We start from the raw sequence: 19,281 nt of genomic DNA on the forward strand, positions 1-19,281 counted from the left end.
TAATAATTGATCAACAAACATTTCCATCAGAGACAAATGGAAGGATGTGATGGTACTGTCTGAGAAATGATTCTTTTGATCGGTCAGACAATTTATCCTTATCTGTACTGGTTTAGTGACAACATTTGCCCCCACAGCACTTGATTACAACTGCAAACTCCTCCTTCGCTGCATATGTAGTTCGGCGTTCTCCAGGCTGTGCAAAACATGCGCGCCCAATTTAGCTTGCCCAATACTAGCATGTGATTTTAACTGTTAGTAACCATTGAGGAGAGATTGGGGAAATGCAGTGTGCACATCATTTTAATAATAAGATGAAAGATGCACACAGCCCCGAGAGGGGCTAACAGAGAAGAAAATAAACATACAAAATAATCATAAAAAAGGTATAAGAGAGAAAGTGCTTTGCGACCATTTGAAGAAAGGACATGTTCTCTCTTGCCGTCAGATTGTCCCAAAATATCAATGGCCCCTTCCTCCTTTTCCAGATCCTTTCATCCTTTGGTGACAGGGTCTGGGTCCATTAAGGATGAAGGATGAAAGGATCGGCACCCTATAAATCGTCATGCACCTCAGGGGTTAGTCCTTGGTCCTTTTTCCTGCGTCCTTCCTTGCATGTGTGATACGGTCTCGTCCCAGGCACCCACTCATATTTCTTTGAACCTGACAACACAAGGCGAGATTAGCCCGTTTCAGAATGGACCAAATACAAACCTATTCTGGTCATTAACATAGGTACCAGATCATTGGATCTGATTCATTCAATGTAATTTTATATTTGAGGACTGGAGGAGAAGCAACGACCACATAATCTTCAACTGAGTATCCTCCCTGAAAATTTTGCAAGTAAACACGGTCCCTAGCACTTTCTCAACCTTCCTGGAGAGAGGCTAATGCTATGGAGTCAGTTTGGGAAGTGGAATAAATGAGGGGCAGTATAGAGCCATGAGGTGCGCAATTGTTGTTGGGGATGGAGCATTGCTTTATTTGGCAGCATTATTTGACAGGATGTGAGGGTTATTTTGGGACTTGGAATAAACGGGACGGTGTGAGAGTGGCCGGTGCCTTGCACAGTTGTGGATATTGGGGTGGATACAGCTTCCTTTTAGCTTTGACACTTAGGTAGCTCAAAAAAAGACACCTTGGACTGTAGTGTAACTCCATTATGACAAACCAGACATGTTACATGGTGAATTATGGGTAATGTAGTACTGCTATAGTTTCCAAAACAGCCTACAATGACATATGTTAAACTTGATGTCACAATGGCTCTTAAATCGCAGTTGCCCAGTGTATATAGATTTGCAGAACATGGAAAGGTGCTTGTAATCAAGAAACCGTTACTTGATGCTGTGAAAGAATAAAGAAGCCTGAGTGCTCAGTGAACAGAGAAGATTCCGTGTCACATTTGATTGAGCGTCTAAGACCCAACTCAAGTCATCCATTCAAAGACAATCATGTCTCAAATCCTATGGGAACCTGTTGGAAATATATAACTCTCAAGATGCAGTTTGTCCCAGGTTGATAGTGATTGATTACCTATGATGCCTAAAAATAGCCTGAGGTGTAACTGCAATTTTTCTCATAAACTGTCCAATGAAAATCTCACTTTTAAAAGTTAATATTCTGTTAACGCATACCCAAATATTATTGTCGATTCATTCTATACTCGTATAAATTGGAGGGGAAAAAATGAAGAAAAAGAAAACATTTAAAAAAACATACCTTAAACTTGTATTAAACAGAATGTTTAAAATAATGCTTGATATTGCCTCAGAGGATGAGCTGGCCAATCAGAGGTCTACTCGCATGAATATTTTCTATGGCCGGAATATGCCCACACCATTCCAAAACAGAAAATATACTTTTTAACATACTAAATTACCATGTTTTGGAAGAAAACTATTTCACTGATATTATAATTAATTTCAGGTAATATTTCATAGAAATGTGGAAATACTGGACAGTTACTTTAAAGCTGGCCAATTAATAAGCAGCCTGAAGGCCCCTTTGGAGTAGAATAATGGGCACCCTTAACCTCCAGGGAGAGGCTAATGTACAACAGCCCTACGGAGTAGCTATTTGTGGCTTTGACCTGTATTTCAAGGAAGAGCCATTTTTGTGCACATGCAAGTTCAATTGCAAACGAAAAAGGTACCCTTAAGGAGCCAGTATTTTTTCACTCATTAGATACACAAATGTATGATTTTATGAGACTTATTGCACTTAGAAGCCTCTTCATCTTAAGAAAATGAAACCAGCTTTAGGTTTCCTGATTGGTGATATAAGTGGTGTATTCATGAGTGGCTCACCCTCTTTGTCTGGGGCTGTGTCCACACCAGCCCCTCACCTCCTTATACACCAGCCTGGACAGCAGCTGGAAAACAGGAAGACAGCACACTCAACACAGTTTACCAATCACCCGACCTCAACCCAATTGAGATGGCTTGGGATGAGTTGGACCGCAGCGTGAAGGAAAAGCAGCCAACAAGTGCTCAGCATACGTGGGAACTCCTTCAAGACTGTTGGAAAAGCATTCCTCATGAAGCTGGTTGAGAGAATGCCAAGAGTGTGCAAAGCTGTCCTCAAGGCAAAGGGTGGCTACTTTGAAGAATCTCAAATAGAAAATAGATTATGATTTGTTTAACACTTTTATTATTATTCCATATGCTTTATTTAATAGTTTTTAGGTCTTCACTATTATTCTACAATGTAGAAAATAAAGCAACACCCTGGAATGAGTAGGTGTGTCCAAACTTTTGACTGGTACTGTATATCTATATGCTTTTAGATATATAAAAAAATAACATTTTCCACATATTTATAACACAAATGTTTTTATAAGAAAGTATTCAGACCCCTTCCCTTTTTTCCACATTGTTACTTTACAACCTTATTCTAAAATGGATTAAATAAAAAAAATCCTCATCAATCTACACACAATAACCCATAATGACAAAGCGAAAAACAGGTTTAGASATTTGCAGAAATGTTTTGGTACCGCTCTCCAGATCTGTGTCYCAACACAATCCTGTCTCAGAGCTCTACGGACAATTCCTTCGCCTATCATGGCTTGGTTTTTGCTCTGACAAGCACTATCAACTGTGTATATAGACAGGTGTGTGCCTTTCCAAATCATGTCCAATCAATTGACTTTACCACAGGTGGACTCCAAGTTGTAGAAACATCTCAAATATGATCAATTGAAACAGGATGCACCTGAGCTCAATTTCGAGTCTCATAACAAAGGGTCTGAATACTTATGTAAATAAGGTTTTTCTGTTTTTCTTTCTAAAAAACAGATTTATGCTTTGTCTTTATGGGTTATTGTGTGCAGATTGATGAGGAAAAAAACAATTTAATCAATTTTAGAATARGGCTTTAACGGGGTCTGAATACTTTCCAAATGCACTGTACAAGCTGGGTAAATTAGTAGCTTGCAACATAAATATATATATATTTTTTTWAAGTAGCTCTCATGGTAGAAAAGGTTGGAGACCGCTGTTGTACACAATCCACAGGTATAGCACCTTCTTTGTACATGTGGCTCAAATATTGCAGTGATTTATAAAACAAGACTAAAAACTAACCAAACAGGCGAGGATATCAGCAGTGATCAGCATGAAGAAGACATTGTTCCACCCCGTCGGAGAGAGCAGTCCTGCTAACAGAGGACCTAGGGCAGCACCTACAGGACAGTCAGAATAACAGTCAAACACTTGAGCAGGGGAAACCAAGCACCTGAAACCAGGGGCCACATTTATCAACAGTGCGTAAATGTCTCACTAAATTCTGTCGATTCTAGGATTTGCATGGAACAACAAATTGGGATTTATCAAACTGGCGCACATAACATATGTTTTCATTGATAAATCAGAGCCATATTATGGCTACAACCCCGCCTGGAAAACACCCCCCATTCACCTTTTATGGTAACAAAAACACCCTCATTTGCTGTATGATTTGGAGATTTTGGAACTGGGCCATGACAGTTTGTAAAGTAAAGCGCAATGGCACATTTGATCACATTTATGTAGAGATATGCACAGAATGTTTTGTAGTGACTTTTTCAAAACAAATGAATGCCGCCTATAGCGAGTGCCCAACACTAGCAGCACATTCTGGAAGTATGATTTTCTATTCGAACAATGTAAAAGTAGGACTAAATGCTATAGCACACTTCTATTGAAAATATAACAATTTTCAATATTTTGTTTGTCAATAGATGATTGTGTTTCTATCTGCTGCCTTGGTATAGGATCTGARTTTATATATTAGCTATGATGTTGTGCTCCTATCGCACAGCTATACTGTAGCCTACTGTATACCCATACTATCAAATATATTAAATTGGCTACCGGTCTATTTAATTTCTAGCATGTTGGCTATTAAATGAGCGATGAATAAATGGTACACTAATATATGTTGTGTAGCGGGAATAAACCAGTCATGTCAGAAAAGGACAGTCATGTCCTGCAATATGATCATGATTTAGGCCTATATACCATAAAACTTCAATTAAAAGCTCAGTCTCAAAAAGCCACCTGTCCCTTTAAATAGCTGGGCAACGGCACACATTTCAGCAAATAAACGCTGGGTTTGAATTGTTTACGAGGTTACCATGCATTACCATGAACTGTTTACAAGGTTTAATGTTTGATTTGTTACATTAAATAATTCAGTAATGACTCAAAAAAAAATCTTCCGCTTTTTATCACCAGTAAGAAACTGCACGCCACTGGCTGCTAACAGCTGAGAACTGCTAGCTAACGATCAAGCACAAAAACAGTCAACAACTTTGGGGGTACAGACCCCTAGAAATCATCTGAAAGTAAGAACTGTTGAAAATGCAGTCAGAGGAGAATAATTATTCCGTAAAGGAATGTTTTCTTCTTTCTAAATTGAGACATACTACGACAATTGAAATGTGACAGAATGTGTAAATGATAACATAGTGCATGAAATGAATAAATAGCTTAAAATGTTGGAAGTGAATGCTGGATCCAAGCAATTGACTATGCAAATGAGAAAAAAGCTGTGTGCATTAAGGAAATAGATGCCTGGTTCAAATAGAAACCTGGCTCTAATAAGCGCCTGTTGTGTTCAGTGATTTAAGCAAATAAATGCCAAAGCTATTCATTCAAGTTTTACGGTAATAAAATAAACATTAGGCTACATGCTGCCATGCGATCTCCTTACCCACGGCAAATGCATCCGTTTTATCATTAGGCCTAAGTTGTGTTTTTATTAGTCTACTATTATTCAAATTCTGATGTATCAAACACCCACATTTCCCTCAAAAGAACAATATTTGCTTGCAATACAATTGATCAACCACTAGAAGTGAGATGCGTGGAGATACCCCCACTTTCACATCATGTTCAAAATGGATAAATACCAACCTTTGGGGTAAAACTGGCGCACGCAATGTTAAGAGGCTTTTTTTGTGCGCACGCAGCTTTGATAAATAAAGCCCCAGGTCTGGATATACAATTTGATTTGGGACAACAATACACTACATGATTTACAATGGAAAATAATTATGCATGGCAATTAGCCATGGACCTTGAACATAAACTGTATAAAACAATTTGTAAAATGCCACATTACACTGCAATAAGTGAGCATTGAAGTGAATCTCAAAACATAGGTGACCTCAAATATATAAATAAAAACATTCCTTCATGCAATGACACAGGCGCACATAAATGCACCATAGCCCCACTAACCCATTACTAGTCACCATTACAAGCGTCAAAACTAAAACAACAAAAKCAGCACCAATCCCCCATGTGGCCCAGACATTCCCCACATACCTATTGACCCTGTGCCGTCAATTATGGCTGTGACCGTTGACAACGCTCTAGAGTTTCCCCTCAGGCTCTCATGTGTCCCCTACGAAAGGAAAAACACTCATTATGAACCAACATTCAATCCTATTTCCCAATTTGTCTCCTCGATTCCTTGCGTCCTCTCTCCTCACCTCTCTCCTCAAAACGCATTGAGGGTGATTGTCTGATGGGAGGCACCTTGAATCGGTTTGAGAAAGAGGCAAGGGAGACAGAATGCAAGGAATCGAGGAAAGACGCATTAAGACAGAGCCGTGGGCTAACAGGGGATGTGGGGGGAGTTAGGGCAATGAGGAGCTTATATCCCCCTTGTGACTTCGGGAGAGCTGAGGACCTCATGTTAGAGGCATGAAGTGGTCTGTTCTGGAATGGAAATGCTTACCAGGTCAGCAGACACAGCGGTGGTGATGAGGGCGTAGGGTCCGTTCACCAGGGCTCCACACACCAACAGCATCCCTACGGTGCAGAGGTACACAACAACACAGCACTGTGAGAGAATCAGGCATGCACAGTACGCTAGCTAGCAGATAGCAAGGGTCTTTTTTAGGAAGATTTTCATTGTGATATGTGGTTATGTTAATTGCCAACTTCAGTTGAATGCACGGATTGTAACTCGCCCTACAATGTGTTAAATTGGAGCATTGATGTAGTTGTTAGCAGGAGGGGTTGACACTAAAAATGGCTCTATGTTTTGAAAGTCAAATGCCATACAAAAAAACAAATGTATCTCTTACCGATTGTGGTTGCTAGGCTATGCTGTCCAATGTGGTTGTACAGGAACAGCTAGGAAAGCAAAACAAACATTTGGACTGGATTTTGGACAAAAGGTGGCACCCTTGAAGGATTTGCTCATGATTTAATAGCCCACATGTAAACCCAAAGGAAAACATTTAGCTATGCTGAAAAACAGATTGACACAATAGTGTCAAGGACCTTGCAACCTATCACGAAATGTTTCTCGGGCAGCGGGTGAAATTCACTGCCAATTCCAGAGCTACAAAGCGCAGCCAAATTCCTTTTTCAGAGTCCATCAGGCAGTCATATTTACATGACATATACAGTACCAGTCAAAAGTTTGGAAACACCTACTCATTCAAGGGTTTTTCTTTATTTGTACTATTTTCTACATTGTAGAATAAAACATCAAAACTATGAAATAACACATATGGAATCATATAGTAAGCAAAAACGTGTTAAACAAATCAAAATATATTTTATATTTGAGATTCTTCAAAGTAGCCACCCTTTGCCTTGATGACAGCTTTGCACAATGAGTAGGTGGGTCCAAACTTTTGACTGGTACTGTACGTGATCAATACATTTACAGAGAGAATTTCCTCTTGTCATTAGTGAATATAAAGTGTCCAGTCAACATTTGCAATTCAGGCCTTTGTGCAGGCCTTTCCTTTCATGATATACAGTATATTTTTGCCCAGCACCGGTTTTCTAAAGAATGGAATGTGCATATTACTCTCAAATGCCACATTTACAATTCAAAGAGGAGTCATAAGTGTACTATAATAAAGACACTAGAAATGTCCATGGTGTTACACATGGTAAAAGCCAGTGATGTCTTTTGTGTGAATGCACACTCACCATAGGAGCAGCCACGATTAACATGACACAGCAGGTTGAGGCTCTGCCCCCAGTTTGGTCCGACACCAGACCAGCCACGACGCCCCCTGCAGACACACAACACACGCTTAACATACACGCTTAACACAGACTTAACACATAGGGGAAGATAGCAGTCCTACATCATCTGAAAATATTCAGCCTTTGAGGAGCTGCATTGAAGATTAATAGTAAGTGCTCAGACACCAATACAGTAGGAGCCAATCATTGGCCAATTCTAATGATAACTCTTCTGACTGCAGACATCACTTGGTATGTCTATGTTCTGTTTTGTTCTGACTGCAGAAACCCGTCGTTATTTCTATGACTTGTTATAACTACAGTGTCGACAAAACATCCAGGTCAATCAGAGAAGAGATTCCTGGTTCCTCATATGATCTCTATAAAGGTTACATAATTCCATATAAAGTCAGTCACATGACAGTTAAGGCTTACCCACAATTCCTCCTACATCAAATAGTGTTGACATGTCCCCAGCTTCTTTGGGGTCAAAATGGGCTGAGGAAATAAACATTAGGAATTTTAAGCGACACAGTATATGACAAATTAACTAATGGCGCATCTCACAATGCAAAGCAAATCATTACCAGCTTATAAGCATTGTTAGCATTTGAAACCTCAGGTGAACTGTCAACAAATAGGAGCTAAACTGAGTACGTACCAACATTAGAGATGTAGAGAGGAAGCCAGTAGAGAAAGGTGTAGCTAACAAGCTTAGCGAACAGCAGACAGAGGGAGAACTCCATTACACCCTGTAAGATAATATATCACGCAAACTCAGCAAAAAAATAAACATCCCTTTTTCAGGACCGTGTCTTTCAAAGATAATTCGTAAAAATCCAAATAACTTTACAGATCTTCATTGTAAAGGGTTTAAACACTATTTCCCATGCTTGTTCAATGAACAATAAACAATTAATGAACATGCACCTGTGGAACAGTCGGTTAAGTCACTAACAGCTTACAGACGGTAGGCAATTAAGGTCACAGTTATGAAAACTTAGGACACTAAAGAGGCCTTTCTACTGACTCTGAAAAACACCAAAAGAATGATGCCCAGGGTCCCTGCTCATCTGCGTGAACGTGCCTTAGGCATTCTGCAAAGAGGCATGAGGACTGCAGATGTGGCCAGGGCAATAAATTGCAATGTTCGTACTGTGAGACGCCTAAGACAGCGATACAGGGAGACAGGACGGACAGCTGATCGTCCTCGCAGTGGCAGACYACGTGTAACAACATCTGCATAGGTTCGGTATATCTGAACATCACACCTGCGGGACAGGTACAGGATGGCAAAAACTGCCCGAGTTACACCAGGAACGCACAATCCCTCCACCAGTGCTCAGACTGTCCGCAATAGGCTGAGAGAGGCTGGACTGAGGGCTTGTAGGCCTGTTGTAAGGCAGGTCCTCACCAGACATCACCGGCAACAACATCGCCTATGGGCATAAACCCACCGTCGCTGGACCAGACAGGACTGGTAAAAAGTGCTCTTCATTGAAGGAATGAGCGTTACACCGAGGCCTGTACTTTGGAGCGGGATCGATTTGGAGGTGGAGGGCCCGTCATGGTCTGGGGCAGTGTGTCACAGCATCATCGGACTGACCTTGTTGTCATTGCAGGCAATCTCAACGCTGTGCGTTACAGGGAAGACACCCTCCTCCCTCATGTGGTAGCCATCCTGCAGGCTCATCCTGACATGACCCTCCAGCATGACAATGCCACCAGCCATACTGCTCGTTCTGTGCATGATTACCTACAAGACAGGAATGTCAGTGTTCTGCCATGGCCAGCGAAGAGCCAGGATCTCAATCCCATTGAGCACGTCTAGGACCTGTTGGATCGGAGGGCTAGGGCCATTCCCCCCAGAAATGTCTGGGAACTTGCAGGTGCCTTGGTGGAAGAGTGGGGTAACATCTCATAGCAATAACTTTCAAATCTGCTGCAGTCCATGAGGAGGAGATGCACTGCAGTACTTAATGCAGCGGGTGGCCACACCAGATACTGACTGTTACTTTTGATTTTGACCCCCCCTTTATTCAGGGACACATTATTCCATTTCTGTTAGTCACATGTCTGTGGAACTTGTTCAGTTTATGTCTCAGTTGTTGAATCTTGTTATGTTCATACAAATATTTACACATGTTACGTTTGCTGAAAATAAACGCAGTTGACAGTGAGGGCTTTTCTTTTTTTGCTGAGTTTATAACACACTAGTCATAGAGCAGTCATAGCAACTGTCATAACAATAAATCAAAACTATATGGAAGGGGTTGAGGGTAGCTGAAGGCTGGGACTAAAAACAAACAAAAGATAACTAATGTAAAATATACTGTACATGAAATGTATGCAACRTGTTTATACTGGAAGTGGAAGCCTAAGTATTGTTGTCTATTAGTTTACTCCAATTAGGGGAGGGGTGGTAGGGCTAGGGGGAAAATAATAAAGGAAAATATATTTTAAAAATGTATTTTTTAAATATATTCTATCTGCAACACTATCTGCAACACTAAACCTGGTCTACCACCTTTTAGAAATAAAATAAAATGTCATTACAACAGTCTACAGCATTTCCAGTTTATAAATATAATAAATGATCAACCATGAGTCACAACAGAAAGCAAATGAAACAGCTTGGAATTAAAGTAGATAGTGATCCGCACTCACAGGTATCCTGAGGGCCCTACAGAAGCTGATGGCCTCGGTGTGCTCCTCTGTCGACTCGGAGGAGATAGAGTTGGACAGGCCAGGACTGCTGAAGATCTCCTCGTTAGTAGATGAGTTTTGTAAGAGAGGCTCCTTCTCGTTGTCCTCCTGCTCATACACAGCAATTAGCAGATATCTGATATCATATCTCAGGTGCCACCGACATCGACTGCCCTTGAGCAAGGCAGCCCTTCTCTATAATACTAAGGGCACCCATTACTTCATATGTTCTTTGGTTATACTTACATGGTGCTGCGGAGGGCTGCAGCCGACATCTTCTGGTTCTGTGACAACAACAAAAAAGAAGGTTGTGCTCACAAATCCATTTTCATGTCAAAATACAGTCTTGGGACGAGCCATTTACATGTCTAAATGAAAACAGTCTAGGTTGAATATGAAATGCCTGCAGAGTAAAAACTCTTGGATAAATCCTGTCGGGTTAACGCAACATGATCCATTTTCAAACTAGGTTAATAAAAATAACTTTCTAACGGCAATGAATATTGTATACCATTTCATTTGGATTCTATGATCTACGGTATCAAGCTTCAATAGGTTGYAGTGGTTTATGCAGTCAGCACTAATAGTGATCTAGGATCAGGCCCCCTCTGTCCATTCATTATTATCTAAAAAGGCAAAACTGATCCTAGATTAGCACTCCTACTTTCTCTATGAATACAGACCCAGAGGTCAAAGGTCACACTCACTCTCCACCAGGAAGAAGAAGCAGAGTATGCCCGTGGATGCGATAATGATGCCGGGCACGATGAAGGACATGCCCCAGGCCGAGGATACAAAGATGCCGGCAATGAGCGAACCCAGGATGTTGCCTACCGAGGTGTGTGAGTTCCACACGCCCATGATGAACCCTCGTCTGGAGGGAAAAGGACAGACACACACAGATGGGATGGACACGAAAGAAGTGGGTTTAGAAACATTGTATAGCGAGACATTGAGCCTGCTTACATTAACTTATAGGGACACTTGAACATAGGGAATTTATTGGAGTGAATTCAATATATACTTAAAACATTCAACATACCGGTACTAAATACAGAGGACAGCTTTCGGCAGTAAAATGCTGAATTGGAAACTGGATATCTGTAAATTGTTCCTATTTTGAATTTCCAAACACTCAAACAAAGGAACTGACCAGAGAGTTCTGTTTTTAATTTCACATAATGTGACTGACCTTGAGCAAAAAAAAGAAAAACCTACACAATATGGAAAAGGGGTACTGATACTGTGCACTCAGCATTGCTGAACCAGTCAAGAGTAAGAATTTCTCACTCACTTCCCCTTTCCAAACCAGTTCCCAACGCAGGCCACCACTGCAGGCCAGCCCGTTGTCTGCACTAGTCCATTCATTGCCTAGGGAAGTAAGAGAGGGAGATTTAGATTTTTTAGATGCTTTTAATTTCAACATTAAATATGCCCCTATACCCAACACGATGAGAGAGAAAAAAAATGGAGAGATGTTTTGTATCCCCATGAGAGAGATACAAACAAAGACACAGAAAAGAGAAGGGGGCTGGGCCAGTTACCCACACCATTATATTATCACACACATAGCCTTGAGAAAAGGCATGGAAACAACTGGCATGGAAACAATCCCTCAGCCTCGCTCACACACTCTACATCATATGATACTGCTGGTCTGTCATGTGATAGTGCCTAAAGCCCCCATGCCAACTTTTACCTGACTTTCCTTTTACAACCCAAGTTGTTTTGTTGCTGCATATGCTCTGATAGGAAAACTCATGATTGTGCATGCATACACAAGGCCCTGTATACACAGTGTGGACAAAGTGTAACTTTAAACTGTTGTTTTTCAGTACCAGGCTGTGTTCATTAGGCACGAAACACAAGACAACTGACTGAAACAGAGGGACTACCAGGACGTCCCGTTGCAAAAGGTTTACGCTGCAAACTCTTATGAACATGCCCCAGGTCGGGCCTGAACTCAAAGGTAACTATGGGGCGGGGTGTGAGCGAGTGACAATGGTTTTAGAGGAGGTGGCGCAGTGGTCTCCCGGGTGCAGTGCATCTCCCAGGTGGCGCAGTGGTCTAGGGCACTGCATCGCAGTGCTAGCTGCGCCACCAGAGTCTCTGGGATCGCGCCCAGGCTGGGCTGGGTTCGCGCCCAGGCTCTGTCGCAGCCGGCCGCAACCGGGAGATCCGTGGGGCGACGCACAATTGGCATAGCGTCGTCCGGGTTAGGGAGGGTTTGGCCGGTAGGGAGGGTTTGGCCGGTAGGGATATCCTTGTCTCAGTATGTATAAAAAATAAAATAAAATAAAAATAAAATAAAAAATAAAGTAATAAAAATGTATGCACTCTACTGTAAGTCGCTCTGGATAAGAGCGTCTGCTCTTGGCCGGTAGGGATATCCTTATCTCAGTATGTAAAAATGTAATAAAATGTATGCACTCTACTGTAAGTCGCTCTGGATAAGAGCGTCTGCTAAATTTAACCCTTACCTGGACGAAGGCGTAGTACCAGATGGAGTGGATGTTCCAGTAGAAGCCCAGGCCAAACAGACATGTGAAGAGACCACTGAGAAGCATCCCGGTGGTCAGGTAGTAGCGCAAGGGCACGCGCTCACCAAATATCCCACTGTCAAAACACACAACACATAATCTGGTTAACTCCTTGTAGTGAGGTTTAATACACACACAAGCACACACACCCACAAAAACAAAACAATCATAGAATTTACATCATTCTGCCTACCTGAAAAACATGCCAATGGCATAAGCAACGAGGAAAGAGTTGTCCACGGCTCCAAACAACGTCTGGTAGTTGTCCCGGTCTGGAGAAAACGAGTTGGCACAGAAAATGCCAGAATGAAATCTGCTGTCGTAATGCTTAAACAGCAACATAAAAACGGATTCATTCTACTGACATGGTGTGCTTTCTATATTCTCAAAAACACTTTGGAAATGTTTTGGAAGCATTTTTATTCTTTTTTTTTTTTTTTTTTATGAACGAAGAAGTCGAGTCAAGCAGAGGACTCACCAAATGGCGCCCAGTCACACCAGGTTCCATTGTCAGTTCCGTTGAGGTTTGGTGGCCGAATGAGGGTGGAACAATTTTTGTGCAGCTCACTCTGTATATACATGGCGCAATAACCAGAGATTACACACAGACACAAAACACTAGGCCTTCAAGACGCAACCAGCTTAAACGGCTCGAAATAAAAACAGCCACTACCATATAACTATCTCAAAAATGACTATGTTAACTATTGTAGTGCAACTTGAGTGTTCTAGGGCTTTTGTGGCCTAGAACACTTAGATATGTTAGTATATAGAGCTGAACAGTGTGGCCTTACATTAAGATGCCTGGTTAAATAAAGGTTACATTTCAACAAAAAAAAATAAGATAACGTTTCATACAGGTTTGTGAAGTCAGTGTATCACCTTGACGATGCTGATGGGTTTCCGGGAGAGATGGTAGCTGGTATAGAAGAGAAAGGTGAGGAAGAGGGTGAAACCTCTGTACCTGCACAGAGAGTAGAAAAAGAGCTCATTCTAATGTTGTCCAAAGCAAATACCATTTTTTGGACAGTCTCTTATACATTATCTAGAGGTCTACAGGGCTTGGGTATTATGGGATGTTAGTCTCATAAGACCGGGAGGGGGAAAGGGAAAAAGATAAAAAGAGAGAGCGAGAGGGGAGAGAAGGAGAGAGAAAGGCTTCAAACTACCATCCTGGAGAGGGATCTGAGGAGAAGAGAAAACAAAACAATTGTTCACATGGTCTTGTCTGTACAGTAGGCAGTACACATAGGCTTGTTTTTTAGTGTGAACCAAACAGGATATTCAGAAGAGTTAAACACTGCTGAGAGCAGTACAGGAACTTAGCTGACACGAGGTGTACACTGCACAGGAAGGCAGCTAGCTACACCACACACGCTCTGTATTGACCTGTTTACATTTCCTGGAGTGGAAAGGAAAGTTTTACCACATTTAGATTGTAGTAACAGTTAACACCTCACTCAGAACCTGGTGTAAACTCCTCATCCTCAAGCTAATTGCACACAACACATAAGATGCATCCAAAAAGACACCCTATTACTGCACTACTTTTGTCCATAGCGCTATGGACCCTGGTCAAAAGCAGTACACTAGGGCCTTGGTTAAATGTAGTGAATACTGGGATGCCATTTCGGACACAAACATTCAAGAGAAAGTGTTGTGCACAAGACTCAACCTGCAGTGACCTTTACAGTTTGACTGACTAAATCTAGGACAAAGTGTGACTATTTCKTCAGGTTTATGGAACAACCTGGATCAGTGACAGCAATAATACAGAAAGTATTGTGGATTGATGAAATGTTGTAGAAATCCAACAGTGTAGATGGCCTTCACCTGGGATGTTTTCACGTAAAATTCGATGCTTCTATTTGCACAAGACATCTTTGAATATGTGGTGTAAAGTGAAAATAACGCAATTGTGGCCCACAGTTCGTGGCGKTCCAACATGTGGGCATCCCGGCATCTGCAGGAACCCCTCTTTATACCTCTACTGGTCCATTTTTAAGATAGGACTCCAGTACACAGGCGGGAATAGGTGGCGGTAATGCACCATAACGTTGGATACCAAAGACAGATAAACCCCACAGAAGAAGAATAGGCGGGGGAGACAACGCTAGCTAGCTAGTACACCGGTAGACAGTGTTCTTCACCCCCGCCCTAGCGCACATAGAACAGATATATCGCTTCTTATACTTGCTTTCAWTGAGAAAACAGATCTATAACTAACATTTCTATGTGATTTTGGTCGGGTCGCCCAAAAAGTTACATATTGCCAGCCTAATCTCAGGAGTTGATAGGCTTGAAGTCATAAACAGCRCTGTGAAGCAAGCATTGCTAATAGCTGCTGGCAAACGCAGTAAAGTTTGAATGAATGCTTACGAGCCTGCTGCCGCCTACCACCGCTCAGTCAAACTGCTCTATCAAATCATAGACTTAATTACAATATAATAAACACAGAAATACGAGCCGTTGGTCATTAATATGGTTAAATCCGGAAACTATCATTTCGAAAACAAAACGTTTATTCTTTCAGTGAAATACGGAACCGTTCCGTATTTTATCGAACAGGTGGCATCCATAAGTCTAAATATTCCTGTTACATTGCACAACCTTCAATGTTATGTAAAAATTATGTAAAATTCTGGCAAATTAGTTCGCAATGAGCCAGGCGTCCCAAGCTGTTGCATATACCCTGACTCTGCGTGCAATGAACGCAAGAGAAGTGACACAATTTCCCGAGTTAATATTGCCTGTTGACATGAATTTCTTTTAACTAAATATGCAGGTTTAAAAAAATATACTTCTGTGTATTGATTTTAAGAAAGGCATTGATGTTTATGGTTAGGTACATTCGTGCAACAATTGTGCTTTTTTCACAAATGCGCTTTTGTTAAATCCTCCCCCGTTTGGCGAAGTARGCTGTGATTCGATGATAAATTAACAGGCACCACATTGATTATATGCAACGCAGGACAAGCTAGTTAACCTAGTAATATCATCAACCATGTGTAGTTAACTAGTGATTATGTTAAGATTGATTGTTTTTTATAAGATAAGTTTAATGCTAGCTAGCAACTTACCTTGGCTCCTTGCTGCACTTGCGTAACAGCTGGTCAGCCTGCCACGCAGTTTCCTTTTGGAATGCAATGTAATCGGCGTCCAAAAATGACGATTACCRATTGTATTAAAAAACGGCCCTAATAAATCGGCCATTGAGATTAAATCGGTCGACCTCAACTATACGTAATGAATAGTTGCGATTTTAGCATGTAAATCTTGGTGGGGCAAACACCCCAAAAAATAGCAAATATGCATGCCAGCAAAGGCACTACACAACACTAAACAATACATTAATTGCACTATAACAGTAACAAACGGTGCCCACAAACTGTTAGGGCCTACATAAAGCTGTTCCAACCCCTTACCACTGCTACACCTGGCTATCAGCGGAGCCTTGTCTGGCAGAGAAACAGTTCATTCAGCCTCATTTACTGCCTTTAAGCAAGTCAGCCTTTTTTTAAAACAAAATGTGGTTTCTCCTGACAATTGAGATGTACAAACTATGGCATAAGGGGATGACGATAAGGGCAATCTGTCATTTCAATTAAGACATTAATGAGCGAGCTAGGACAGACGCAGTCAATATAACTATTTGTTCAGCACTTTTGAAATGTAGAGCGACAGAATTCAGAATATGGGCCGTTCTTACCCCGAGGTCCCGACTTGGAATTCCGAGATGGATGACAGTTCAAAACGTATTTTCCCCAGTTGGAACTTGTTTTTTTCCCCCCCAGAGTTCCCAGTTGCTTTGAACTCACTGAAGTTCGAGATTTCCCAGTTCCGAGTCTCCAGTTGTTTTGAACGAGGCAGAAGTCATGCTGGATTGACAACATGGCTAATGTRTATCTTTTAAGCTTGGGAAAGAGACCCTTAAACCTAGACTTGGACCACACACCCATTCCACTGAATAACAGGCTAGTGTAGTTTGCCACTGATTCCTTCCACACCACTCATTGTTGGATTTGCGATTTCCAACATAAACTAATGTTTTTGTCCAATGGCCGATGAGCACCGATACATTTTATCTATAATTTATCTTCATATGACAAGGATTGAAAATGATTTGCCAGTAGATTGTCAACTTGATTCATGATGATGACTGCTAGGTAAGATTTTGAAAGTATGATGTTGACATTATCAGTCCAATAAAAGCCACGTRGATATAACGTCATTTTACGTCATTTTATCTGTGTCCAATGACCTTGTGCTTTCTTGGATGGGCACTTCTAATGTAACTTTTTGCCATGATGCTCCTGAACCCTAACCTGGCTAACGTTAGCCACAACAAATTAGAATCTGTAACATATCATACGTTTCGCAAATTCGTTACATATTGTATGTTTGCAAATTCGTAAYATATTGTGGATATGTCCACAAATTAAGACATATCATAGGAAACGTAACATGTCATACTAAATGGAGTGTCTCAAATGTATGTACAGAATAATACAACATGCTTTGAGACCAGGTTACAGCCTCATGTCTAGCCAATAATTGACTTCTATCTGATTAGGGACAAAACAGCTGTCCCCCCCCATCATCAATCTACATACTGTACAATGCAATAGTTGTGTTTGCATAAAGGGTGTCACACACACACACACAATAGAATTCAAAGATAGTAGAAGCTTACCCGCTATCTCTTGAGAAGGACGTGATCAGTCTGATGCCGGGAGCCAAAGACGACCTCATCTTGGGTGGAGGTCTTCTACCTTCGAATAACTTGTTAAAACCGCTTACACTTTTCTTTCAGACATGGCATCAAAAGTTAGTTCGTTCGTCTTGTATACATCCAATTGATATTGTCTGTTAAAAAAGTAGGACTACAAAAATATCTAAAAACAGCACAAAAGCAAGCTGAATGTCTATACATGGGACTTCAAAACAGCTTCTCACACAGGTTCGAGCTCCGGTGACTTAGAATTTTTAGTTACAATATTCCATCGATATTTTTCCCACTTTGATTATAAAACACTGGTTTATTTCTTAGATTTTTTGTTTAAAGTGTAATAATTTAAAAGATAAACAAAACAAAAAAACAGCGCACTGATCAAAACAGCTTCAGTCGCTTGGCTATTCCTACTTCCTGTTAATGGGTGAATCTCCGCCAACAATGAATTCCCATAGATTTCCATGCATGCTTGAGCAAGCTGATAGCGTTATAAAAGCCGGTTCCTATAAATACTCTATGCACTTCTCTACCGTGTCACATGCACATTAGTCCACATGTTTACGGATTCTGTCCATAATAGTTTAAGGGTAGCCATTTCCCAATATTTTCCAAGCCCAAACGCCGTACAAAAACAAATCTTCCCGAAGTGTGTGGACATGTGATTCCCGTATCTGACGTCACGGCATTAAAGGAGCAATGACTAATTTACTCTTCAAGTACTATACCACCACCACAGAAAATTATGCTTTGTCTTCTGTCAATCAAATGTGGTACAGCCTACCTACAGCAGAAAATGAAAAGACATCAATGTGTTTGAAATGTAAATTATGCTCCTCTAAAATTACAGATTGAAAAGTTTCTAGGGTCATGAGTGGAGCAAGCCACAGCAGCTCCTGAGTGGTGCGGTGGTCTGAGGCACGGCATCTCAATGCAAGACTGTAGTCTCTGGTTCAAATCCAAGCATCACTGTAGTCCCTGATTTAAATCCAGGCTGAGTTGCATCTGGCTGTGATTGGGAGACCTATAGTGTGGTGCACAATTAGCCCAGCATCATCYGGGTTAGGCTGTCATTGAAAATAAGATTTTGTTCTTAATTAACTGACTTGCCTAGTTACAGTGAGAGTGGGAAAGCACACCAGAATTTCAAATAAAGCAAAGAAAATTTGTGGCCTGCTGGAGGTCATTTTGCAGGGCTCTGGCAGTGCTCCTCCTGCTCAAAGGCGGAGGTAGCGGTCCTGCTGCTGGGTTGTTGCCCTCCTACGGCCTCCTCCACGTCTCCTGATGTACTGGCCTGTCTCCTGGTAGCGCCTCCATGCTCTGGACACTACGCTGACAGACACAGCAAACCTTCTTGCCACAGCTCGCATTGATGTGCCATCCTGGATGAGTTGCACTACCTGAGCCACGTGTGTGGGTTGTAGACTCCGTCTCATGCTACCATTAGAGTGAGAGCACCGCCAGCATTCAAAAGTGACCAAAACATCAGCCAGGAAGCATAGGAACTGAGAAGTGGTCTGTGGTCACCACCTGCAGAATCACTCCTTTATTGGGGGTGTCTTGCTAATTGCCTATAATTTCCACCTTTTGTCTATTCCATTTGCACAACAGCATGTGAAATTTATTGTCAATCAGTGTTGCTTCCTAAGTGGACAGTTTGATTTCACAGAAGTGTGATTGACTTGGAGTTACATTGTGTTGTTTAAGTGTTCCCTTTATTTTTTTGAGCAGTGTATAATTAATTGTTGCACATAAGACAAAAATGACCCGGAAATCAGTTCAAAGTGATTTAAAACCAAATACTTTTACTCAAGTAGTATTT

General features: G+C 41.3%; 1 protein-coding gene across 1 annotated transcript; it reads right to left on the reverse strand.

Moving 5' to 3' along the window:
• Positions 1-550: 550 nt before the first annotated feature.
• LOC111981258 (glucose-6-phosphate exchanger SLC37A2) lies at positions 551-18,106 on the reverse strand. Its single transcript, XM_024012451.2, has 18 exons — positions 17,424-18,106; positions 13,613-13,694; positions 13,209-13,299; positions 12,924-13,002; positions 12,671-12,806; positions 11,485-11,561; positions 10,898-11,064; positions 10,437-10,474; positions 10,152-10,298; positions 8,146-8,236; positions 7,920-7,982; positions 7,446-7,531; positions 6,584-6,632; positions 6,232-6,305; positions 5,817-5,895; positions 3,591-3,688; positions 2,313-2,377; positions 551-663 (listed from the first exon to the last, which is right to left on the reverse strand). The coding sequence occupies exons 1-18, from the start codon at positions 17,480-17,482 to the stop codon at positions 648-650; spliced, it is 1,497 nt and encodes a 498-aa protein (XP_023868219.1). The 5' UTR covers positions 17,483-18,106; the 3' UTR covers positions 551-647.
• Between the last annotated feature and the right edge of the window lie 1,175 nt (positions 18,107-19,281).

The sequence above is a fragment of the Salvelinus sp. IW2-2015 genome, linkage group LG20 (genome assembly GCF_002910315.2).
Source record: "Salvelinus sp. IW2-2015 linkage group LG20, ASM291031v2, whole genome shotgun sequence".
Classification (NCBI taxonomy): domain Eukaryota; kingdom Metazoa; phylum Chordata; class Actinopteri; order Salmoniformes; family Salmonidae; genus Salvelinus; species Salvelinus sp. IW2-2015.

Bases quoted from the DNA above. Each gene is read 5' to 3' on its own strand.
- LOC111981258 (XM_024012451.2), bottom strand. From the start codon at position 17,482: ATGAGGTCGTCTTTGGCTCCCGGCATCAGACTGATCACGTCCTTCTCA. The intron at 13,695-17,423 runs GTAAGCTTCTAC...CTCTCTGTGCAG, and splicing joins TCCTTCTCAAGAGATAGCGG to GTACAGAGGTTTCACCCTCT. The intron at 11,065-11,484 runs GTGAGTGAGAAA...TTTTCCCTCCAG, and splicing joins AACTGGTTTGGAAAGGGGAA to ACGAGGGTTCATCATGGGCG.